This window comes from Gallus gallus, chromosome 2, assembly GCF_016699485.2.
Source record: "Gallus gallus isolate bGalGal1 chromosome 2, bGalGal1.mat.broiler.GRCg7b, whole genome shotgun sequence".
Lineage (NCBI taxonomy): Eukaryota > Metazoa > Chordata > Aves > Galliformes > Phasianidae > Gallus > Gallus gallus.
The window spans coordinates 98,493,247-98,520,330 of NC_052533.1; the positions used below are offsets into that span (position 1 = coordinate 98,493,247).

At 40.4% G+C, this 27,084-nt stretch overlaps 1 protein-coding gene across 1 annotated transcript; it reads right to left on the reverse strand.

Annotated features, from left to right (window-relative positions):
- Positions 1-2,299: 2,299 nt before the first annotated feature.
- On the reverse strand, positions 2,300-26,730 carry RAB12 (RAB12, member RAS oncogene family). Its single transcript, XM_003640800.6, has 6 exons — positions 26,239-26,730; positions 13,683-13,743; positions 6,449-6,587; positions 5,839-5,928; positions 4,932-5,036; positions 2,300-4,421 (listed from the first exon to the last, which is right to left on the reverse strand). Exons 1-6 carry the CDS (start codon positions 26,480-26,482, stop codon positions 4,308-4,310), a joined length of 753 nt encoding a protein of 250 aa, XP_003640848.2. The 5' UTR covers positions 26,483-26,730; the 3' UTR covers positions 2,300-4,307.
- Positions 26,731-27,084: the final 354 nt, after the last annotated feature.

Genomic DNA, 27,084 nt, shown 5'->3' on the forward strand with positions numbered 1-27,084 from the left:
ACCTTATCAAGTAACGGCACAAAGAACAGATATTAGAGGCAGAGCTAAGAATAAATAATTAATCAATCCTAGTAGAAACACAAGTAGTAAATCACCTCTTGGGGAAGAGGTACATTTTGATACATCCATTAGGAAGCGAAGATCCAGCCAGGTACTTGGTTTTTAAAGAAGTTATGGAATTGGGCCCCCTGGAAGTGCAACTAAACAAAGTGCACCTATCACACAGCTCACTAGAAGTTAGGCAGAAGTTTAGGTAGAAGTATCCTTTCTGTCAGAGAAATATAAGCATATATAACTTTGTAAACAAAGAAAACATTCTTTTTTTTTTTATCATTCAGATAATCATTTCCTGCTATCAACACAACACACCAGCACATTTCTTTGAGCATATTTTCAGTGCCCATAGCTACTCACCACTAGTTTATACTGTAAGAGGCTGCTTTTGAAAGAGAAGTTTGGGCAAGAGGCCTTTGCTCAGCAGAAAAAAGCAAGCAGCGATAGCCAACCCAGCAGGACAGGGCTCAGACTTCTTCACTGGCGGAGCTTCAGTGACCTCTAATGGACAACTTCCATCAGTGCGCCTGCCCTTACAAAGAGCATCGGTTAGTCTGTAAAAACTCACAGTACCAAGAACTGCTCCCTTCAGCCTAATAAGAACTTGGTACTTCGAAATATTTAGAGCTGTTATTCAAGACCACTGTACCTGTTAGGATACCGCCTTTGTAACTGATAACACTGGTCCACAGGTAACAATTACCGTCTGGATTCACTAAGAATTCTTCACACACTTGGGCCTACTTAATTCCCAATCTTGCTTAAATCTAGCACTTAAAGTAACGATCAGCTTACAACATCACTTTCACGAACAAGGATAAAATGGCAAAGCCTTTGCTGCTGAAATTCTTGCCCCTTCAGTGCAGTGACATAAGTTAAACATTTGACACAAATGAGAGAACGTGGAAGTTTCTTGCATGGTCACAAACACACAGTCCTAAGTTTGCCTTAGCAGACCACCATACCCAGGCTTTTGCTTTCATTCCACTATTCAGCTGCCTCCTATCCTACCAACCCTCCTCCTCCTTCCTTACAGGTAGCGGATGTTGACATCAATTGTGTATCTGTTCTGCAGGGCCAGATCTGGTGAACAAGAGATGCAACATGCTGCTAAGCCATTAACTTCCAGATCCTTCTGTACTGTGACTCACCATTACACAAAAGAGAAATTTCCAGCCTTCCCACATTGCCTCTATTATTCTACACGGTATATAAAGTACATAAAGTGACCTGTTAACTCAGCCCACTGCTTGAGTGCCCATTATAGGGAGATCTAAAAATTTTATGGAAACAACCAAATACTGCATCAGTCTCTTGATAGAGATGAACTTGAGCTTTGGAAGAAGATACAATACTGACTGGAAATACTACAAACTTCGTGCCACTTCAGGAACTTACTGGATTAAATCCTTATCACACTGAAATCAGTTTCAAAACACCACCATTATATGGCCAGGATCCACTTACCGCTATTTCATGAAAGTCAAGAAATCTTCACTACTTTGGAACAGATGTTACAATTCTTTTTCTTCCACTTTTTGTTTGCATGTTTGTTTCTGCTTACCAAGAGACACTGCTGTGTCTTTTCTGTAGTATGAAAAAACTACCAGGGACTAAAAGTCCCAGCAGCATCTGACCAGTGCAGTGATAAAAGTGGTAAAGTGTGCTGGGCTCGCTATTAGTGGGAAACAATGCACACTAACACCCTGAAGAAGGGGAATAGATTATTCCAAACCACAGCTTATGAAGAACGATGATCTGCTACCATGAGTTAGAGCAGACCTAGAACTGTACCTAGTTATCAGCTTCCCTTCCCTCCCCCCTCCCCCCCCAATGGTCTCCCAATGGTTGTGCAGGTCATTCCAATAGTCCATCATTAAAGATCAACAAGGGTTGGCTTGACTGCTGAAACTCCGTATGAGGAAACAGGACAGTAAGAATTGTTTTCTTTTCCACTCACGCTTCCATACCACGCTGCAAATCCTTGTTAAGTTATAAATGAACATCGACTCATAAGAAGTTGCAGAGATCAAAGTAGGAGACAAAACTCTCTTTAGGGTTATACTAAAACGGATCTGAAGCAAAGGTTTACTGAACTTTTTATGATTTCCAACAAATAAACAAATACATTCAAGCATTCTTAAATAAATATGGCTCTCAAATGCAATAATTTGTCTTTTTTAGTACAAGAGAATGGAATTCCGATCTACCTATATACAAACAGAACATAATTACAAGAAGAAAGTTTATCTAAGTCAGATTTCTTAATTTTTATTAAATTCAAAAACTGCAGAAAAAAAATCACAAGATTCTAAGTACATATAAAAACAAATCAGCTAAAATAGAATTGTTGTCATGTTAAAACTCACTTTTCCATAATTCTTCCTTCCATGCTATTGCCCACAGTATCGTCAGAAATCCTACAAGTGCTTTAGAAATTGATTTTATCTTATCAATATGATAGTAAACCGTAAGTTTACTACCTAAAAAAGCAAACTGTTTAGGCACAAGGTGGCAGAAGACATAAGCACAAATATCAACCATGCTTCCTTAATCAGTAAATTGAAATCAAAGTGTGCTAAGACCTGCATGGTATTGTATTCAGAATGTCAGAGCTTGCTTACTGAAATAAGGGATTAAAAAAATGTCTTTTTAAAACATTCGCAGTTCTTTGCGTCTCTTTTCCTTCCATAAAGCACAGAGAAACTGCTTAAGTCAGTGGTACAACTTACTGTTAAGTGTCAGTGTTTCAGCTAGAGGAGTGGCAAAAGTGACAAAGTGGGTTCCAGCACCAGAGAATGAGAAGTAGAGAAGCTGTAGTGTGAAAAAGACTGGTTAATATTTGTGTTGCCAGTGTCATTAATGGTTTTGTGACCACCTGCTAAGGTAACATGACAAGTAGTCACATGCTGTTTGGAAGTATCAGCCGGGCTAGGTCATCCCAAGACAGCAAGCATCAAGGTGAACAATTAACGTTTGCTGCTCTTCTAACTAGGCCTAGAGGAACTGTCAAACAGAAAGTTAAATAATAAGGAAATTAAAACAAAAGTAGTTGTTCCATACTGTAAATTTTACCTTTTACCCACGATTTGATATACTTGCCATTCTAATAACAGGTGCAGTTCCACTGTCATTCATAAATACAAAATTTTATTTGCACTTCATTAGTTTAGAAAGACCACAATGCTTTTCAATACCACAACATTCAGGACACACCAAGTTATTCAAATATGTAACTACTGATTTACCACAGCTAAACTAAACAGTGCATTTTAATAAAAGATATACCAAAGATATAATTCACAAATTCATTATCAGACAAAAATCTAACACAGTATTTGCTTGATGGGAATAATTTCTTCTATTAGGAAAGAAAAACCTTTTTTACCTTAATTTGCCCTCCCCCCAGCCCTACAGATGTCCAGACAAATACACATATATATTCCTTAACAAAGGAAAATCTTTCTTTTTTTTTTTTTTTAAAGAATTTGTCTAGGACAGCAGCATTGCTTTTTATACCTTCTCATAGAGTTTTGAATATATCTCCATTCTTTTATTGAAACCTATTGATTCTCGCAATTAAGTTTATGCTTATGCAGGAAATCATATATGCAATTTCAGCGCAATCTTAAACTTGCACCAGACGTGATGTCTTAGTACACAAACGATGGGTTCAGCATTAAACAAAATAAATAAGGCTGCCAAAAATTAAACTTAGCTTTTCAACAAATCCAGTCAGCTGAGGATGCTACAGCCAAAAATGTTTTCACTACATTAAAATGAAACAGAATGCTGATTATGGAAGCTTTGTACATAAAGTCCTCTGTTTTTAAAAAAAAATTGTCTTTAAAATAGTCAGCAAAGCACCATATACTTATCTTCATACCAGAAGAGCTTCTGCCTGCCTGTTTATAATAACAAGAACTATTACAACATTTATGTCAAGAATAGGTATAGATTTAACTTCTCCTTTCTCCTCGACTGGAAGTGTGGTAAATCTCAACCAACTGTACAGTATTTATAACACTGGGGCAATGAATGAAACATCATTGTGAGGGTCAAGGGTAATAATTAAATGTTATATAGTTGAATCCTACACAGGATTGCATATTTGCATATTTACAAGTTAGTGTGTAGCTCTGACTCGAATAACAAAGTGCAACAAGAAACTGCCAAATGATTGTAGTGCAGAGTAGTACAGATACTTTCTTTATCCTCCCACTCCTATTTTTCACTCTGTATGGAGTAACAAGTCAACAGCAACGGACATGTGGCCTTGGAGGTGGCAGTTCTGGTGGGATTTCTGGCTCTGGTTGCAGGGACAGGATACTGTTGGACAACTCATTTCTTATAACATCCAGTGGCATCTTAAAGAAAAGAAAACATCACCTGTAAACAATCATCTGCACAGAACTCAGAACAATGAGACAGTTTCAAGAAGTCGCTGTCAGCCAAAGCCTCCACACCTAAGGATTTTCAGATCTTATTAATTATTGATCTACATTCAAACAAGTTGTGCTAACAATGTATTTTTCAATGAAGTTGGGAGGCAATGTCAAAATAAACCTCACTTTCAAAAACGACAAAGCACAAAAGAACTGCCTGCAAACGAAAACAGGCAAGTGTATAATCAGCTGCCAATATGAAGTTATAAGAAATAGGAATCACAGCAAATAGAAGCAGATGCCTAGCAAGCTCAACAGCAATTCACTGATATAGACAGTAAAGACTGCAAACTACATCATGCCCCCTACATATTAACTTCACCTGACAGCGTGCACTTACCCTCCATGTCCTCCCGACAAATACAATCAGAGATTCAGTATTTAAAGCATGGACTACTTATGTGGGCAGAAACTATCACCTCAATATTTTACCTTTTTCAGAATGTCATCAACAAGCTTTAGAAATATTTCATCCACGTTAAAATTGTCCTTGGCACTTGCTTCACAGAACCGCATCCCAGTTATTTGCTGTGCAAACTGATGGAAGAAAAAGTAAAATAACTACAAAAACAACAAATATGCATTCCTCATTAAACCTTTAATAAGCTTCCCTGAAACCTGACTGATCTCTAATGCAATTAATTACCCTGAATCTCTAAGGTACAGTAAACATCGCCAGATACAGCTAATTTTCACTTTGATTTGGTTTGAGTTTTCACTCAAACTCACCTAAGTTGACCAGGATTACTCAGATTGCCAAGGAGAACGAACTTTTCAGAAGAAAAGTATCTGTATTTGTCCTGATCAGGACGGTGCTGTAAGTCCCATAGCAAAACATTCTCCTTTCAGTTTCCTTACTACTTTTGCGATGAAGGAAAAACAAGAAAAACCAACAACCATGGAAGCAAAGTTAAGTAATCAAGCAAGACTCTTGCCTTTCCTAAGGTAGTACTGAAAGGCCAATATCTGGAAGAAGGATCACAGACACGTCCTGAGCGGACATATCTCTATTTATGACTCAAGTCTTTACTATACCTCTTTTCATAGCTTACGTTCCAAAAAGAGGTATTCACTACACTACTGTGTACTGAGGCCAACAATCACACTAGTAGTTTATTCCTTTTTTAAAGCAAAGGCATACTTCTCCAGGAAGAAAGCATGTAATGCACGTTGCATAAAAAGAAGTAAACAGACTATGAACTTTGACAAAACATCCCCATTCTCAGTTTGCTCTTCAGGCCTAACGGTACGACTAAGAATAGCCACAGACTCTCAACAGCAATATCACAGCAGCTTTGCTTCCAGCTGTAACTAAGAATTTCCTTATAGCCATTCTTACCTTTTCTCCCTGCTGTCGAGAAATCTCTCGATCAACTTCACAGTCCAGTTTATTTCCAACTAATAGAAGCTCTGCATCTTCTGAAGCGTACTGCAAGTAAAATATTTTAATAAACTAAACAAAAAAAAATGTGGGGCTTCATACAATATTAAAAACAAAAAGAGAAATTCCTTTACTAAATAATGAAACATATCTACACAGTTTAATATGTTAATGTTCTTCCTGAACGTTAAGAATTTTCAACTTAAATTTTTATGTATCATTTAAAAAAACATTATTAAGAAGCAGTTGTTCCAGTTCACCTAGGAGTGAGGAAAATGACTTATTTCACAGACCAAAATTTCTTCTTTCCTCAGTGAATAGGTAAATGCGTAACGTTATTTCCACTGGCACTTCTAACTACTTTATCCAAAGGAAGCAGGAATCATTTTGCAACAGAACACGTAAATGTTAAATTCCTGCTAAAAGAATCCCATGCAAATCAGCAGTCTTTAGTTTAATAATCCTGTAATTATGCTATTGAAAGCATATATTACTGAGTCCTTTGGAGAATCTTTCTCAAAACAACAACAAAAACACACACACACACAAAAAACTTAAGAGAGCCTACCTTATCAATCATTTTCATCCATTTTGGTAAATCATCAAATGTTTCCTTCTTGGTGATATCATACACCAAAATAATTCCCTTGGCACTTCTGTAATAAGCTGAGGTAATGCTGTTGAATCTCTCCTGACCTGCTGTGTCCCTAAGAAGCAGCAGCAAACATTGGCACAAACGTTTCATGGATTTGCAAAGTACACAATAACTTTGTTTCTATCTTAATAAAGACACCCTCCCACACTTACTGGATACTCTACATTGAAAATTGAATATACGTGTGTATGCCAGGAAAAAAAAAAGGAGCATTACTTTCAATTACAAAAAGTTTTCACATCAGAACTACTTAGCCCATATTAACTTCACCAAGAAAGGCCACCAAATAGGTCTACATGTGGCTGAAAATGAAGCTGTTCAGTGAAAATGTACCCAGCAGATTAAGCTGGTTTTGCGATGTATGGTTGTTTCTTTTTTAAATAGCCCTGAAAAAAGAATGAAAAAGAAATGGATACATGCTTAGCAAACTAAAACAGCTGGACATCCAACAGTAAAATGAGCAATGCACTGATTATTATGATTTAAACTTCCAGAGCCTTTTTGGATCAACCACAGTAACTCAACCATGGTTTTTAAGACTAATGCAGAGGCTACTGGCAGAATTCACTTCTAAAAGAAGTGATTTCTAAAGTAAGTAAACAAGCCCTATATAGAACAGCTTTTGAAAGTACATTATTACCTTGCACACTTACATCTACTAATCTGAGGTGGTCAAATAGCATTTCTATCCTCGCTTTCAACGTTGCAGGCATTTCTACCACAGTGCATTTACACTGGAGATTACTTTCAAGCAATGTCAACAGTTTGCCTGTACTAGCTATAGTTGATATTCCAAAGCAGATAAGACAAAGTTATTTTTTACTGAATCCTGTCATAGAAGATTTTTGGCAGTTATACAACAGTTGGTGTATACCCTAAGTCTTAAAATGTGACTGGTATCAAAAGCAAATAGTAAGTTATATGGTGCTTCAAAGTAACCAAAAGAGAAGTCAAAAGACTGAATAAAATTCAGAGTACATGGGAGAAAATGTGTGCCCATGCATATGGACCCAAAAACTCAAAGGGAACTCTATTCAACAGTCACATTTTAGACAAAAGGATAAGAATGAATTTGGGAATGAGATTAACAATGGAGAACTGAAACACTTGTTACTAAAAAGAAAAAAGAATGTTATGTTCACAAAATGCCACATTGACTGTCCTGAAGAATTCTTTTTAAGGTTTATGCACAACAAGTAGCAGAATAAACTACAACAAACCTATCGTGCTCTTCACAAAATCTTTAAGGATCTCAACTAAGTGGGCTCAAAAGTGAAGTACTTTACTTTCTCCTGAAATAGCCACAAATGTACTTGATAGCAACAAATTTTTGGTAGGTGATTTCACAAAGAAAACACTGTCTACTAGAAAAAGATGTGAAATCTCTGCTTCGTAGCCTGTGAAAAAATACTAACTAACGCTTCACTGAGCCAGCAGCATCGTGAAGTGGAGCTTGGGGTAGGGAGGCAGGAAAGAACAAATTCCTACTGCATATGTTTTTATTTTTATTCATATCCCATTCTCTACTCAAAACTTAAGAACTGAATCCGCACAAACCTTTGGGACCCTACTGAAGGTGAAACAGGTAGACTGTTTCAATGAGATCAAGCTCTAGAAGTACTTCAGACAGTTTTAGATGGTTAATCGGTCGCTCTCTTATCATGAATGAAGTGGTTTTTTATTAAAGCAATATAAGTTCTGGCAGCTGAAGTCACATATGTAAGTATTACTTACAAGACATGATTCTACTTTCTCTTCCCTTACTTTTTTTGTGATGGTCAGGTTTGGTTTTGTCAGATCCTCTGGAAATTTGTTTCATGAAAAACTTAAGAATTCTCGTATGAACCGTTGATTTTCCACATATGGATAGCATTGCTTCAGTACTTACAAACTCTTCTCAGAATTATAACCGTGCAGAGCAGCCTCTGCCATCTGCTGCTAATCCAGCCTACTGACCAAGTGCATTAGGGATGGGATCCCTTTGGTTCTATCACTGCACAGACACAACCAGATGGAAGGTGGCAGGGCATACCCCATATGGAAGAATGCATCAATTCAAGTTGTGGTCTGACTAACGAAAACCACTGCCTTTTTTGCTGGGCAGTCTTCCCTCTCTTCTCTGTGCCCATATCAGAGCAAAGAAACAGAGGAGCCATTTCAGAGCTAACTGTGCCTACAGGTCAATGTTACGGGCTTTTAGCAATTCCATCACAAAGGGGCCTCTTCTGAAGTACCAGATCACTCAGTTCATACGTTAGGAAAATACACAGGGAAAATAAACACACTAACATTCAACTACTCTCTCTGAAGAGACCAACCAACACATGAGGTACACTTATGTGTAAGCACTGGAGTCAACATTACACTCAGCCACTACCGTTTCCTCCAGCCCCACATTTCCCCTAGCCCGCTGAGTGCATTATCTCCCAGTCTATCTGGTATTATCAACCTCTCCTCACCTCACAGCAACCTTGGGTTCTTAAAATACTGCCACAATCTCTACCCTCAGGTCCTGCACCCCTCTTTGTGTAGAACATTTGTGTGTAGTCTGCCTTGCTGGCTAAACGAGGCACACTGCATGCTGTGGTTGGTTTGAAAACCCCACTATATGTTCAATGAACAGATGGTCACCAACTGTCACCTGCCAGTCACTCTAACCATGGTAAATTATGGCTGACTTTCTCCGCCTTGCTCTGATGATCACAATGTCCACGCACTTTGTGTAACCAATGCATCCACTGCTGCAGGGAATTTAAATGAAACCAGACAACAGGTTTCTGATTGTAAGCATGATCTGATAATACCTGTTTCCTCCAAAAACTGGAAAAAAATAAGCTGAATTCATGGTCTTTAATATTACAGTAACAGTGTATTATCCTTCAAGTAGTAAGGAGAAAACTGGAAAATTATCTCTAAAATAAGCAATAATCAGCGACCTCAAACTAGCTAAATAAGCTGCCATTGAGTATCAAGTTGATCTCACATAGGGAAATTTATTCTGTACGAGGACCAATGGTCTGTTTCTATAAAAATGTGTGGCAAATTCTTCCAGCATTGAAGAAAAAAAAACCAAGCCCTAAAGTAGAGCTAATGTTAAAAGCATATCCATCATAAAACGCCTTCCTTTCATGTGCTGTTCTGGAGAAATTAAGTTTGTTATACTATTGTCAACGTATTACTCTCCCACAGTGGGAACACTTGAGTAAAGATAGCTATTGGAAGGACCAATGGTAAACTGCAAGATGAGCATAATTTAACTGCACTGACAGTATGCAACCTGATGGATTTCATGAACAACGCTAATGCTGCTAGCTCCTTATTTCTCTTGCAAGAATCAACATAAAACTATAAGGCAGTCCAATTTCATTCAAACTCCAGAAGTCCAAACAATAAACTACTACAGCTTCATCAATGATTTGGTATCACTGAGAAAATACAACAGATGACTCCTTTTTTAAATACTAACGTAAGTTTTCTTTTAGTGATTTTTCCAAGAACTTGTTTTAATGGAAAAAGCACCGCTATTTCCAAATGGTAATTATAAACATTCAGCCTATGACTCCTTCACCAGCTACAATCTGCAATTTCCTGCCTCATTAACAGAAACTAGACATCACTCCAAAAATACAGACAAACATTACACCCAACAAAAGCAAATTAAAAAACACCACCACCATGACACAAAGCCTTTTTTCAAGTGTTGACTCGCTGTGTTCTCAGACTGTATATAACACAAATAGACTCAAAACTGTCATTGGCTCTGCAGTTAAATTCATTTTTTATGAGTGGTAGAGTGAAGTGGCAATAGGGAGGGGATGTATTTTTAAACAGAAATAAAAAATTTAACGCTAATTTAACATTTGCACTTGCTTTGTGCTTTTATGGTACTTGGAGACATTTACAAAATTTTTTTTTTAAGTCATTTTGGGGTGAATTCTACTTGTTAAGCTGAGCTTTCCTTCCCATTAAAACACAACAAAAAATCAAAGTTATTTGCAATTTTTTAGTACATTAAGTAATTTATGTCAGAGGTACTAACATTTAAGAAGTACATTCTGTTACATTTCAGTACAGGTAATGCTTTCCTTATGTTACTCCTTGTCTCAGAAAATTTCCAGCACCACTGCCCAAAGAAAAGCTTGAGCTGGCAGCATCACAGCTTTTAAAGAGAATACAGTTCAAATAACTTTCAGAAGTAAATCCCAGATTTCTTGCCAGGTGTCAGCGGACTCTGTGGGCATGAAACCCATATCTGCCCTGGCAGCCCAGCAGGACACTGGGCACAGCAGCAGGGTACCACCGCCTCCAGCAGCCAGGTACCTTCAGACTGGAAGCCTGATCTGGATGCTTTTTGCTTCAGCTAAATGCTCAGATTACTCAGGTGACAGGGCACAATCAGATCCCACTGTCCTCCTGGTACACCTATGCTCCAAAGCGGGAAGGTGGGATTCCTATCATTTGGTCTGGCTCTGAGAAAGCACTAAAGCAGAGATGCTCAGATTCACTCTGATGATAATCAGGCTAGCAGTTCAGTTACTTCACACACCGCATAACTGCAACAGACACTACTTCTCTCAGAACATATGAGCTTGCTTCAGCCAAGAACTGCAACTCAGAAGCTAACCTATTGTATCTACCACTTCTGCCAGCCCAAGGGTCACTGCTACTGCACTGGGAGGAGCAGAGAAAAAAATGAACACCACTGAGCATCCTCAGTGCTGCTCTACTATTTCATCTTCCAAGGAGCAGTAGGTTGTTTCCTGACTGAAAATCAGGGAAACAGGTTGAAGGTAGCAGTGCTACCATAAGAACAAAAGCCTCTTTGATCCTCAAGTACACAATATCTCACTGTAAGAACAATATGGAGAAAGCCTGATTTGTATGCTACTCTACTAACAGCAACCAGGTGAGAGCTACTTTCAAAAGGAAACATCACTGACTGATATATCCAGTATAGTTCTCTGCTGTTTTTCTCCTCATAAATAGAATTGTCAAAGGTCAGAGGAAAACTCTGCTGGCAGAGCAGTCAGTGAAGAGAGAAGTCAAGTGACCACTAAAAACCCAATCTGGTATTGAAAAAAAACCAAAAACAAATGAACAACCATTCTTGTTTGATTTCTGAAGTAGAATTATCACATGACAAAAAATAAACAAGCATGGATGCTTCAAAATGCAACCTTAGCCACTTCCAGGAATCAAACACATTTCAGAAATGATTTGTTCCTTTAATTGCTCATCTGTTCAAAATACACGGTTTTGTAGTAATTACTGTGATCTTTATAAGTAAAGACTACCAGGAAGTATGAGGCAACCTTGTCTCTACACAGATATGAATGGAGACTGAGATAGGATCAACCACATGACTTAAGCTGGCATTTCAAAACCTTAAGTGGTTGACTCTGTAAATGGCTTTCCTGTTTTCATCTAACAACTGAAGGTACAAAAAGAATAGGCCCAACAACACATACAACACGCTTCAAAATAAATGAGTGGAAGTGGTGGTTATTTAACTGCTTTTCAAGAACTTTACAAGCATGCCACGACAGCTTTAAATGTAATCCATAAGAACAGCATTTTAATAGCAATTGTTGGAGAAAGAGTGACAGTTGGGAGCTGGATATTGTACTCCTGGATTTTAACATATTTTCCTCTCTATAATGTGTTTTGTTCACCACTTTAGCAGGTCTTTGCACAGGACTATTGGCCACTTTTTAACAACTTATCAATTTTTACTTTAAAAAGTTTCCTATATCCTACTCGCATATTCTCAATATGTGGAAAACAATGGTTTAAACATCTCTTTTCCAGCAAAACACCTCTTAATAAGTATTTATTCAACGTGAAAAAAAAATTGATTGTCAAGCTCAGCATATTTCATAGCAAATTTTAAGTCAGGCATACAGCAGCATCTCCTTATCAAAAAACTTCTGTTACCTCTGTCAGCTTCAGCAGACCCTGGCTAGCAACTGCTGGCTCAACTGCCAGCCTTGTGGTCAGAGGTTTCCAAGTGGGACACATGATGGATGAAGACATGCCAGTAACATTCAAGTGTTAGGTGACTGATGATACCAAAGATGATGCAGCAGTTAACTCAGAGGGAAGCAAGACAGACACATGGTGTGACAAACAAGAGTTGATGGTGACCTGCCAAGAGGAGTTAGTAAGCTGAATTCACTGCACCCATGTAGTTAAGAATGAGAAACCACCAGAATATCCCAAAAGTGTGTCAGAGAGTATTCAGAGCTCTTTCCCCAGTCTATAGATTGTTAGCAGCTCTATCAGCTTAACTACAATGCCAATTATGCATCAAGCACTGTTAATCAACCAAAGCTAAGCTTCTACACAGTAGTATGTAAGATTAATGTATATTAACATAGCTGGTTTATTCTCTCATAACAATGCTTACATATTAGACGACTCTGCAAAACAAAGGAGCATGTAAGCTCAGTAAGTCCTAAACAATTTAAATTCTATCATTAGCATGGGGAATCGTTATGAGGAAACACATATCCTACTCTAGAACAGAAAAGCTTAGCTCAGACATCAAGCTTTCTGCAGTAGAACATTATTTCTAGTTAATGTACACTGTCTTGGTTGTATGAGATCATTTTACATCTCAGTGCTGTTGTAGGGGGTATAATTTGCTTAGTCTTGAATGCTTTTCACTTTTAAGTTATTTAATACAGCGTCAAGGAAACAGCACAGTCTATATCAAGTTTTAGAAAAATAGTTTAGGAAATATTTTACGGTTGCTTTATAATTACTTTTGTAGCAAGTCAGTTTAGAACAGTCCAGAAAATAAAAATCAGTCTATTTAACACGGCCACTTTCTTTTGTTTGTTGAACTCCTATTTCTTGCATAGATGATTTCACACTTCCAGAAAAATGTCCTTGAGATGTCTGTGATGCATTAATATTTCAGTAATTACACTCATGCCCTACTTCTAACCATCTTTCTCCTCCTTTATCCTCACGAAAACCTTAGAGCTATTTGGTTTTGCTTAAGTCAGGTGGGAATGGAGGAGAGAAACAAAAGGCTAAGAGCTAAACCAGCTTATAACAGTTAATAGTATTAGACAAGCATATTGATTCATGCTATAACATAAAAATTAAAACATACTGCTGGTTGCACATTTGTTTTACTTACCAGATTTGTAATCTAATTTTCTTTCCTCTTAGCTCTACTGTTTTGATTTTAAAATCAACACCTATAAATAAAATACAGTAAACAGAAAAGTAGAAATAAGAAGCAAAAGTAATGAGGGTGTAAATTATTACTATCATTTTTGGATAGGTTTTTATTTCTCTTTTAAATCAACTTTTAACAGGTTTGCAACAGGCAAGATCATCCCATGGATTTGACTACAGCTATATAGTCCGTGAGCCACCCGATTTGGTAGCATCACAACATAAACCCTCCACTTTGTGCAACAGTCCCAGCAGCAAGGTGAACCCAACACAACAGTAAAACAATAGGCATGGTTGGTTGTTTCTCCCTTATTCACATTGACTGTCAAGGATGAGCCTGCTCTGCTTTCAAGTGGCACGGCTGCCTTGGAGGCAGGAAGCAAACCCCATCCCTCCACACCAGTCTATGAAGTGGAACAGTACACATCTACACCCAAGCCAGATGCTTAGTGTTTGTGAAGTGCCAGAGTGGAAGTGCTGGAATTGCATTGGTTTATGCAGTTTGTCAGCACTGTCATTCTTCATTCTGGCAAATGTTTATGAGCAAATCGCTTCAATTCTGAACAACTTTTAAAATTCCTTTTATACCCATATAGTACTTTCAACCATCATCTCCAAATTCCCACCAGATTTTGAATGCAAGCTAACAGCAAAGATAGAACCACAAAGACCTTGTTATACAGAAAGACTTCGAGTCCATAAAAATAATGCCAGCAATCAACACAAAGACACAGTATGGTCAAACAATATCCAGACACAAAAGAATACCACCTCAAACACAAAAATATTTCAGAGTACAAGTGTCCTAGAATATCACAGTACTCATAAATTGTACACTAAAATGAGCAGGTTAACGTCTGTATAGGTCTTTCTGCTTTACTACTTCTTTCTGAACACCGTCCCTTCTGACAGCGCCAAATTAAAAAGCAGGGAAATAAAAAGACAGGAGAACATCACTCAGACTGGCACACTTATGCCCACACAGAAGTGCAGAAGCATGCTGTGTTGGAGACACTTTTGCCTTTTCACATGCAAGTGAATACCAAGGATAGGTACGAAAGCAAACACAAAGAGAAGATTTACATTTCCTCTCACAACAACTAAACATTTTCCTAATGTCTGTCCTTGGTAAAAAAAACTAAGTGTCCTTGCCAATATTGTTAGAATCTATACCAGACTGTAATTTCTATAGAAGGAACTGAATTTGGCCCTTACATCGTCTGCACCAAGGTCTTATGGAAACAAAAGTACTTTTCACACTGCAAAACTAGTCTAAATATGTGGAAGGATCGTTGACCTTCATTCTCCTTGACAAGAATGCCTTCAAAGCAACAGTTTACAGTTGTGGACTGCATAGAGATAAAAGTGTTGGTTATCGCCACAACAATTCTCCTTCTCCAGGTCCCATTTACACCTCAGTATGGCTCTTGGGCAACACAGCAACCAAAGCAATACACGTTGTGGTCCATAATTTTAACAGCAATTTTAAAGTATTCATATGCAAATTGAGAAAATGTATAAGAATTATTAAAGTTTCAGAACATCTACTAATCTTAGTTTTAAGAAATATTTTTAGTACTTGAAAAACCAGTATCTCTGCTGTTAGTGTAAAAGTCAAAGAAAGTGAAATGGACACACTATTGTTCTACTATCCAAAATGTGGGAAATAATGGTTCTTGTCTTTACTACTTTGTTACTAATGTTTTAACAGTTGCTTTAAAATGCCAACTATATCTACTGCTTAATGCCTTTTCCCCAAATAATTGCATTTAAAGTATAAAATACACTCGTCTTAATGGTCACGACTTGTCTACAACACAAGAGCAACTTCAACTTGCAAAGGACATCATCAATATTAATATTAACACTTTCAAATCTCAGCCTTCCTTAGTTTCAATATAACTGCCCCACCACCTCAAGTTCCCAATCCTACTACATGAATACAACATACTATATGATTTATTATTCAGCTGAGAACTCAGGTTAAAAAAATATAGAATAAGAAAATCTACCTTGTCCCTCTCGCTGGAATATTAATACAATACATTATGTATGGTGCTGGCACAGGTGGCATGTTGGCTTTGGTTAACAACTGCGCTTGCGGTGGAGCTTGACCTGAGTACCAAGTCAAAGAGAATGCAGCTTCTGCTAAAGCAGTCCTGCTGTCACACAAAAAGAAGTCTATGTCAGCTCTGACCCAACACTGCGTATTACAAATCACCATGGGAATTTCATGCCATTTTCACCAAGTCCATTGGCAAAGCCCTTCAGTTTTTAAGGAAGGGGTTTACATACTACCATCGCAGAAAATCAAGGAACAAAAAGGTGGGTGTGTTTTGGTTTTTTTTTTTTTAAGTAAAAATAATGAACTATGGAGAAAATAGAATTGCTGTAATACAGGAAATTTTCAGCTCAGGACTTCTTGGGAACATGAGGAAGACCATATGCTATTTAAATCAAGCGGAAAAAAAGCCTACAGATTGAAAGGATTGTTTCAGAATAAATACTACATCCCTATTATTCTTGGAATCACAGAATCATTAAGGTTGGAAAAACCCACTAAGAGCATCTAGTCCAACCATCAGCCCATCACACCATGCCCACTGACCATGTCCCTCAGTGCCACGTCCACACAGTTCTTCAACACCTCCAGGGATGGTGACTCCACCACCCCCCTGGGCAGCCTGTGCCACTGCTTTGAAAGAGAAGAAATTTTTCCTAATATCCAACCTTCTTATTCCAAAGGCAAACTGCTCTGTTAATCATCTTAAAGTCACAGCCTGAAACATCAATTTGCTGTTATATTTTGCAATAAACTATGCAAAATAGTAAGTTTTGAAGAGGTGGATTGTTTCATAAAACAGTTTGAATCACCTAACACGTCAATCAGATAGCTTGCAGAGCTAAAAGGTTGCTCAACCAATTTTTATAATTAGTAATGCTCTGCAAGCAACAACACAATTCCAAAAGTTTAACGTCTGCCAACACTGGAAGAAAACTACTGGCAACTGTTCTCTTGCAAATGAAGAAACAAATTCCAAAGCCTGTCAGGTTTCATTACTGCGTTTCACCACAGACCAGTCAAAGGTTATACTTTGAGTTTACATATAAATATATGTATATATGTATGATATACATATAAGTTAGTAAACAAACATTTCTTTTCCACTTCAATTTCAAACATCATCTTAAGAAAAGCTCAATGAAATAATTAGTCTGACTAAAGTAAACGAACGTAACTAAACCAAGTTTTGCTATCCATATAATTTCTCCAGGTACTAAAATCATGAGGAAAGCCTATTAACAAATCTCAGGAAGTCAATCAGGAAGCAAATGCTTTCCACTGTAATGGGTAATAAACACTTGTTAGTCACACACAACAAGAGGTAGACAACTGGATCTATGCATTCACATACACCGAGCATGAAGAGCAGTCTTACGTGTTCTTATAGCTACAGTTGCAGAACGCTTGATTTGGACCAACTGCTGAAATCTCCTGTTCAAACTCCAAGCTTAACAAACGTGGGCATTTGTTCCGTTTGTGTTCAGTCCTGCCAGAGGCTGCTGCAGTCTCAAAGCTGTGTGCTGTACAGTGTTGTGCCTGAACACAACCAGTGACAGACAGGCCTGGCGCAACACCCTACCAGCACATCCCCCAGTGATGGCAGACAGTCCCTACAAAGATGTCAACAGCAGCTAACACAAATGAGCCTCCCAGGCACCTTCTGTCCTTAATTACGCAAACAGAATCCAGTACGTGGTTTTATTCATCCACAGTTCAATAAAACTGAGGAATCAATAATCACTGTTGACAACTGCATTAAATCTGAACAACACATCTTATAAAAATAAAGGATTGTAAAAGGCTCCCTCCAATGGCAAACCAAGGCTGGTTTTCACGCTGCCTAGTTTGCATTTAAATGACTACTGATGATTTTATTGACACAACTCATCAAATGCACGCAGCAGAGCCAGCAGGTGCACGTTTATGGTTACTCTCAAGTGCGTGCCCTTTGCCAGGCCACAGCAACACGAGGGGAATCAGAAGGCTGGCCACCACATTCCCTCCCTCCATGGCAATCTTACAGACACCACTGGCAAGCCGTGCATTCAGTTTTTCCACTATGACTACACTCATGGCACATATGAATCCCAGCAGCCTTCTCTCCCTGAATCAAAAAACTGCTTTGGATGTCAGATTCTGCCACAATTGTCTTTTCTCTGGCACAGCCTTTCTCAGGAATCCTAACGCATATCCCATATGTATTTAAGAGTTAATGAAAAAAAAAAAAAGCACAAAGAACACAGATCCCAACCTCAACTTTGAGTTTCTCATTTGGCATCTATGAAGCATTTTGAAATACCCTCATTCAGCTTGCTCTACCACCAAACTGCAGGTATGCCCGTTCCCCTGCCCCTAGCTGGAGAGATGCTGAGCAATGCAGTAAGTACAGCAGCAGTTATATGGCACACTGAAGGCAATATTATTAATTCAGTATTTTGAACAAATCCACAAAGCCCACTGCTTTTGTTGTGAAAGTACGAGAGCTTTAGATTACAAATATACTTCACGCAAACAAGAGCGCCTACTTCAACGTGTGCTCAACTGAAACAATGCATTTCCAGGAAAAATAAAGGGCTACTGGACTACAAGGCAATTAGAGGGGTTCGTTTCCTTTATTTTGAAGCCTATGCAACAATCAGCTAAGCGAACTGTCTGCACTCCTTTCCAAAACAAACATCCCTAAAAGAAAGGGAACAGGCACTCAAAATAGAAGTGCACTAATGAAGTTCTAGATAAGGGCAAGTCAGCATGAGTGACATATCTCATCACTGCACCAAACTGAAGGCTGTTCCAGACTGAAAACAAATCCAGTACAAATGAAGTCTAGCCCAATACAGGTTATAATATGTAAATTACTTCTCATTCCTGTTTGCAGGAAGAAACGTACTAAAGCATACACTGAAACACATACAGCTGTGTCTGGTTTCTTTCTTTAAAACAATTTGTCTAGAAATAAAATACACAGTGAAGAAACTTCTTACTCTGCATTCCACATCGTCGCTTTCAATTTTTTTTCCTCCCCTAAGTGGCAGAAAAAGGAAGTGGGAGCTGTTTTGTTCATACGGAGTGACCTTAAGAGGCCAAGACTTCCCGATCACAAAGTTCAGGCAGGAGCTGGGAAAACAGATGCAAATAGAGCACACAGAACCCCTCCAGCTAAAATCAATTCCAATAGATTGAATTTTCAGAGGCCTATTAGCTATTCCCAGCAAAGCAATGCAATCAGTGAAAAATAATCAGACTGTATTTGAAGAGACACAATCAGTTTAAAAATTCAGAGTTTGCATACTAATTGATCATTAGAATGGACTTGAAATTCAAAGGCTGGGACCGCTTGTTTACTTTGGGCATCTGACAGCATTACAGAGAAGTTTTCTTCCTTCCGCTACAGCTGATGACTGCGCTTCTAGAGGTAAGATCCAGCTCTGCTACCAGCTTGCACAGAATCTGCTGTAAGAGAGTCCTCATCTGTAACTAAATATTGATTTCAATATGGTAATTAATAGAAACGACAGTAATACAGAACTACTGAAGTCAAGGAAAAGATATACGCTGGCTTTGCTACCAACTTCTGCCACTTATCTTTGGGGAAAAAAATATACAAAGAAGAGTACAGTACATGGGTGTGGAGGTAGAATAAGGTTACCAAAACTGAAGAAAAAAATAAAGCAGTTTTTAATTGGAGTTTCAAGACACGTAAGTAATTTTAAGAACCACCAAAGCGGAAATACCTCTTTCAAACCTCACATTATACATGTAAAGATTAAAAAGAGATTTGGAAGCATTAAGCGTTAGTCACCTATGAGCCAGTGAGGGGATTACTCTGGGGGCAGGTAAAGCACGTTGCTCATATGGCTCTGAAGTGTAATTCTAGAACAATTAACATGCAGAAACTTGAGACCGCTCGCCTAAAATAAAAGCACACACGTAACTCGGCTGGCAACTGTGCTACAGACCAAAGCAAAACAGACACACCAACATCAGAAAAAAAAGAACTGGTTACGTATATGCAGTGGCTGAACTGTAGAGGTGCAATTACACCAATTTTTAGAAAGCCAACAGTGCTTTTTGAATGCCTGATACACACTTAAGAAAGTCTAAGATAGTCAGTATTTCCAAATAATGAAAATGGAGGTTCTCTCTTTATAATTTTACCTTCTATGAGAATGCGAAGTCTTTCAGAAAGTATAAACTTTTAATCTATTTACAGAGCTGACTTCAAAGCATGGACCAACTTTTTGATAAACAGAATGAGGTGAAAGATGGAATGGAATGAACAAGGCACTGTGGGCCTTCCTGAAGACGAGGCATTTGCAAAACTCCTGCCTACCGAACTGACAAATGTAGCAGGCTAGAGGTCTACAATGACCTGACCTGAAAGGAAAACTGAACGTGAAAGAAAATGAATGACAACACCCTACTACTAAAAAGGCAGAACTTATTTCAAAATGAGACTGAACACAGCATTTTGGTTTGAGTACCAAGTTTTTTTTCCCCTTCCTTCCCTATTAGAAGAAACAAATGGTAGAAGTGTTGCTACGTGTTGTTATATAGTTGCAGTCCTAACAAGTGGGAACATCAATCCTCTCTCCTGTTCAAGCACAGCCTGTTGAACAAGCTTCACAGAGATTTAAGGCTCCTGAGATGAAGGGCACCGCATGGATTCTCTTCCATTTCGCAGGTCGGCTAAAAACACAAGCATTCTGCAAAGGGTACACGTCATCAAATGAACATCTAATTAAGTGCACAACTTTCAGAAAGAAATATTAAAGTCCATAACTGAGAATCATATGCCCCCTATTTTTATTTTTTGCTTCTGACACTCTCAGCTGTTCGCAGCCCAGACTGAGTTTGACAGCTGCATTCCACTCTCCTTACAAATGAAACTCCACAGTTGACACCATTCAAGTGGGCCCTTCATGCTGTCTGTTGGTGTACTTGCATATTCTCATACGCGTACTGACGACGATACTCAGATAGCTCCATTGTCTTGATAGAACCCAGCACCTCAGTATTTCCCTCACTTTAGGCTAGCAGTTGGTTTATAAATGAGGAAAACAAAGTCAACTTCAAATTCACGCATCTTCACAAGCTCTTGGTAATTCAAAAAATAAAAGGAAAAACATAAAGAGCCCTCCCCAAAGCCCTGTTCCCAAACCCTGACAATTTACAGCATCGCCCCACTGCATTTTCCTATGTTAAAACATAGATTGATTACTTTATGAGAGCTCAAATGATTATGCATGGAAAATGCTTGCTGACTACACCAAAGCTGTACAATATGCTTAGTTGACACATACCGAGCAAACAGCTATTGATAGGTTCTTTCAGTTGTGGTCCCCAGCGTCAATTGCAAGTGACAACAGTACTAATGGTAAAAGGCAGTCTCCAAAGAGCACAGGCTTCTGCTCAGAGCTGCATTGCCTGAACTCACGGTATCAGAACTGATGACAAACAGTGAAAGTTCTGACATGCTCCCCAGTTACCTCAAGGTTTTGTGTAAGGTCAAATTGGTTTCCAGGTGAAGCTCAAGCCTCCTGCTCTATACTATTTGTACTTCGCCAAGCTACTGCAGCACAACACCAACAGAATATTTGTTAAGTTTTTATTTATGCTAATCTACAGTAGTCAAAAAGCCAATAAATGTGTATTAATATCCTGAACAAATGAAGACAAGGGCTATTTCTCACATTAATACCTAGCACTGTTGGCCAGAACTTCCTTCCTTCCTTTTTTTTTTGTGCAGCAAAGATTTCTCAGTCTGAGTACAGAGCTGATTTTGAGTATAAAGCCAACAGAAGGGTGATTGCTACTTTATCATGACATGGAAAAGCCAAAGATCTTTACTTAACCCTTTTCTCCTTCTTTCCATCACAGTTAAGCTTTTAGTGCCATCTTATGGAAGGCAAAATAGTTCATAGAAAAATTAAAATGAGTTACATTTGTCAGAAAGAGTCTAAGATGAATATAATTAGTATCATAGGAAAAGCTTACGGGAATGAAACCTAACATTTACGCTGTTAGTCCAAAGACAATGAAGAAAGAGGTTGAATTGTGACAGAAAAGCAAAACATAAATACATACATGCATGTATATATTTATATATCACGTATACATATTAAAAACAGAAGTTGCCTTATTTAAAGTTGGTCTGACGAAGTTAAACCCAAAGTTTTCACCATCACTATTGCCTATTGGTTGGAAGTTAAGCATTTTGCATGCATATTTTAGAAGGAATTGACAGGAAATGGACTGCTTGGAAGAAAAAGCTATGGAGCTCTGTAAATCTAGTGAGCTCCCAACACAGGCCAACATTCTATTTCACAGTATATTAAAGCAAAGGGAATCAACGCCAAAGTGCATTTGTGAAGCCAAAGGGATCTTTACCCACAGCACATTTGCTTGCCCACAGGCTACAATTAGCCCAAAAGGGATCACAGCACTCCCATCCTGATCCACAACAACACTTCCCATTACAAACTCAGCTGAGTAGCTCCACCCATGATTTTCTTTGTAAACCAGGCCTGAAGGAGGCTTTGGCATTTAGTGTCCCAAGAACAGCTGCTAAAAGGAGCTGGCCAAGAGCCTGCAGAGCCACCTCAGCTCTTGCATTACAGTAGGCAAGACCTCTTTCTTGGGAAGCCTTCACGATGGAAAAAGAGATGCAGGATGGATGATACTGGGTCTCAGAAACCTTACATAGGCCAGCATATGAAAGATGAGCAGAGGAGCTCGGCTTGAGGTGGAGGAGCAGGAGAGGCAGCTATCTGAGCAGTGAGTCAGTGCGGGGCCTCCTCTTGGGATGAGCAGGAACCTCAGGTCCTGAGATGAAAACCAGGGGGGAAGCATAACGCTTAGGTGGCTAAGAAATAATGCCAAGTATGGGAGTTCAGGGGATCCGTCATGGAAACAACAGAAAAACTGGCAATGAGCAGACTGGGTTATGGATAGGACAGCAGCCAGAGAGTACAGAGGCCTTTGAAAAATAAAGAGGACTTTTTTTAATTATAATTTTTAAATGCTAATAACTATAAAAGCATCACTATGGAGATCTGGATGTGCAGATTTCTTTCTTTAGGGATAATAACTACTTTTGGGATGATAAGGCAAGGACTCCTCCCTTCCCAACCACCTTAAAACCTCCTCACAATCACAGCAATGAATATCTATCCACTGTCTTTGGAAAGATCGCTCTCATTCATGACTAATTTGGCACCCTTGTTTTTCATTGTTAAGAGCCTGAAAAACCTCCCAGCAACAGTTTTAATCCTTCTCTTCTGTGAAAAATACAGGTGTGTGGAGGTAAGGTACAGCATTGCAATCAGAAAGCAATTTTTACTTTAAAATAAAATGTATGTAAAGTTTTGTTGACAAAATTAATTAACGATGCCCACATTACCCTCATATAAGCATTTTACCCTCATGGGAAAGGAGTTACCTTAACTACCTTGGATTTAACACTGGAGTAAGTGAGTAATTTTACATCACTGTAGATACAGGGGGAACACTTCTAAATAAAATGTCCAAACAAGTAATAGAAATAAGTTATAACCTAACAATAAGAACAAACATCCAAACCTAGCACATAAAACCATGAACGGCAAAATCTGCTTCTCATGTGACACCAGCGTGCAGAAGTCAGTCAATATTTGAGTGCACCGAGTATTCTCAGTGCGATGTAAACAGCAGATTAAGGAGACAATATTCTGTGCAACCTAATGCTCAAAATAAACACATCAAAAGAATTTTAGATCAACAGCACATCGTGTGCCGTTATGAATAATGAGCTGAAATCTGCCAAGCTATTTTCGAACGCTTTCAAAGAACTTCGGTGTTTTGAGATGAGACAGAAGACATGTTGGTGTGTTCATTAAATTTTGTAATAAAATCTGGCAATGCAGCCTTTGTAAATTAATACTGAAATGCTGAATATTTCTTAACTGAATCTATGTCTCCCTGTTTATGTAGAAACACTCGGTGGCATCCCACTAATAACCTAAACAGCAGCTGGGGACAGAAGTGAGCCAGACTTTTCCAATAAGCTTTGGGCATGCAAAGTTTTGGACATTTGCAATTCTTCCACTGTCAGAGAAGACCTCTGAGCAGCCCGTACATTTCCATACAACAGCTGAAGGTGCCCATATACTGCCCTGTTTGGCCTACACATTGACAGGGTTAGTATGAAAAGAAGGTAGAGGCCACCAGTATCAAGATAAGGGAGTTAATCATACACATTCCCAGCTGCATCTCCCTCATATAAGCAGATACAGCAATTTTTAATTGTTCTTACATTCTTACATCGTCTTCTCAAATTGAATGTCAAGATATATTTGGTTTATATTGCTTCCTCTGAAACTGCGTTAGTCACACTGTTTCAAATCATGTTTCAAAACACTCTCCACTTACAGCTCTCAAAAAAATCACTTCAGAAAGCAGTTCCATGGGAAGAGAGTATTGAACCGTGCATCAAACTCTGACCCTGATCATTTCTGAGTGTGGATTATTTTCCCTCTACATAACGCGTAAACAGCAGAGGTGCAAGCTTTCAGTCACAACAGTGGGAAGTTCTTTCACTTAGCAGTTGAAGGATCAGGGGGAATCTCAACAGCTCTCAACTTTAGTCAGAAGACCTTGAAAGAATGCCATTGCTGTCAAGTTTCTACATGTATTTTGGCACAAGCTGATTTCCCTATGCTGCTTTATGTTGGCACGCTTCATACACCAAACATTACGTAATCCTCTGTCTAGCAGCATACCACCATTTATTTCCTGTCTTTTGTAAAATAAGGAAGCTTTCCGCTTCAGTCACTGCCTCAGTTATCTAGGAAATCAGTGTGCTTACAAGGCACTGGACTGAAAGCCTGGTCTGGGGTCTAGGGCACCTCCTCTCATTTCTCAAGATTCACATCGGGAAACTAACCCTAGCTAAAGGAGAGCAGCCCAGCCTGAAAGGAATGCTAAATGTAGGTCATCCCAAAGATGCATGAGTTCAAAGCAACGCAGTCACAGAGAATTTGTAAAGAGATATTCCACTGCCAATTCTACTCCCCTAGCTTACTGTATATTTAATCAAATTGGTCCATCTACAAAAGCCACCAGCATTTCTTCACGACAACAACGTATCACTTGGGGGTTATGTTTCTGACCACCTTAAAAATATCAGCACTAACAGGCTGCTGAGAGGAAAAGCCACAGCACTATGAGAGCAGGATTTTTAGAGGACCTGGGACAAAATAGGTATAAAAACTGACAGAACACAAACTAAAACAAACAAGAGTAACTCTACTGTTCAGTCACAGAAGGATGGGCTTGGAGAGTAATGTCTTAGCTTCCAAAAGGCAACACCACCCTTTTCCATCAGATGCTATAGGTTTCCTCACGTTTCAAGCTACAACTTAGCTACACACACTCACTTTACAATGACACAGACTTAACAACCGCTTTGCTGCAGGACCTAAGCTCTCAGAACAGGTCTTTAACAACGCAGACCAACCAGCTCGTTTTCCTCCCCTTATGCATCCACACATCAAAGCACAGCAGGCATTAAGCCACCTCAAAGCACCGCTGACTAACCCACAAACAAGGTGCTGCTGTACAAAGCTGGGGAGCTGCCCCCCAGTTTGTCGGACGAGGAGCAAAACACACTCAGGAGGCGCTCCTCGTGGAACAAAACACCAGCTTCCTCAGATCTAAGGCGGCGGAGGGTTTCCTGACAGCAGGGATCCGGAGTTTGTCGGGTTGGGGTCTGGAGCAGCACTTGGAAGTCCCATCAGCGATGTTCAGTGCACAGCGCACAACTCCACAGCTGCCGAAACACTTCTGTACCACCTCAGGCTTTAGCACAACGACCTGTTTTACCAGCCACCCCTAACACTTTTTAAACTATCACAGAATTGTAGGGGCTGAAAGGGACCCCTAGAGATCATCGAGTCCAACCCCCTTGCAAAGCAGCCTCCCTACAGCAGGCTGCACAGATAAGCGTCCAGGCAGGTTTTGAACATCTCCAGAGAGAGAATCCACAACCTCTCTGGGCAGCCTGTTCCAGCGCTCTGTCACCCTCACTTGGGAAGAAGTTCCTTCGCATATTGGTGCGGAACTTCCTATGCTCAAGTTTATGGCCGTTTCCCCTTATCCTGTCCAAACACTTAAGAACGAAAGAGGACACCAAACCACCCCCCAGACCCGGGCCAAACCGGGCCCTCCGCCCCCATCCCACGGCGCGCTGGGAAGCTGCGCACAAAGGCTCTCCTCACAACTCCACGCTCTACCACCCGCCCCACGGACAGGCCTGGGGACCCCGGACACCCGCCGCATTGGGCAAGAGGAACTACAGCTCCCCAGGGGACGGCCCCGGGCGGCACACGGGGAGGGGGACCCGGCCGGGCCGTGTTTATACCGCGAGGCCCCGGCAAGGACGCGCGGTCGGGGCGCGGCCGGCGGGCTGCCTTACCCACGGTGGACTTGCAGGCCTCGCAGAAGGTGTCGTCGGTGAAGCGCTCCATCAGGCTGGTCTTGCCCACTCCCCGCGAGCCGATGATGATGACCTGCAGCTTGAAGTCGGCGGGCCGCGGCGGCTGCTTCCTGCGGCGGGCCTGCCCCCCGGACAGCGCCGGCGACCCCCCCGCCGAGCCCGCCCCGAGCTCCAGCCCGCCGCCCCCCGCCCTGCGCTGCGCCAGCCCCGAGCCCGGCTCCATCAGCGCCGCATGCGGCGCCGCGCCGGCGCCGAGCTCCCCGCCCGCCTCCGCCGCACCCCGCGCCGCTGCCCTGCCCGCCGCCGGCGCCCACCGCCGCGAGGCAGCGGGAGGAGGGGACCGCGAGGACGAGGCGCGGCCGCCACCCGACCCGGCCCGACGGGAACGGCGACGGGAACGGGAACTCAGCCGACCAGCGCCGCCGCCACGAGCGGCGCGCCCGGCCCGGGCCTCGCTGCGCAGCGCCCTCTACAGCACCGGAGCCGCGGCCCCGCGCCGCAGTGCCGGGGGCGGGCAGTGCCAGTGCTCCGCCCAGCGGGACGGCCTGGGATGAGGGCCTGGCGGGGCTCGCGTACGCGCTATCCAAGTGGCGCTTCTAGCCCGCCGTTTTTGAGAGAATCTCGGCTTTGCCGAGTGGTTGGGTCTCAGAGCTCATAGCATCGTAGTATCACAGAATCATTTCAGTTGGAAGGGACGTCTAAAAGTCACCTAGTCCAACTCCCGTGCAACGAACAGAGACACCCACAGCTAGGTCAGGTGCTCAGAGCCCCATCTGGCCTCACCTTGAGTGTCTCTAGGCATCCACCACCTCTCTGGGCAGCCTG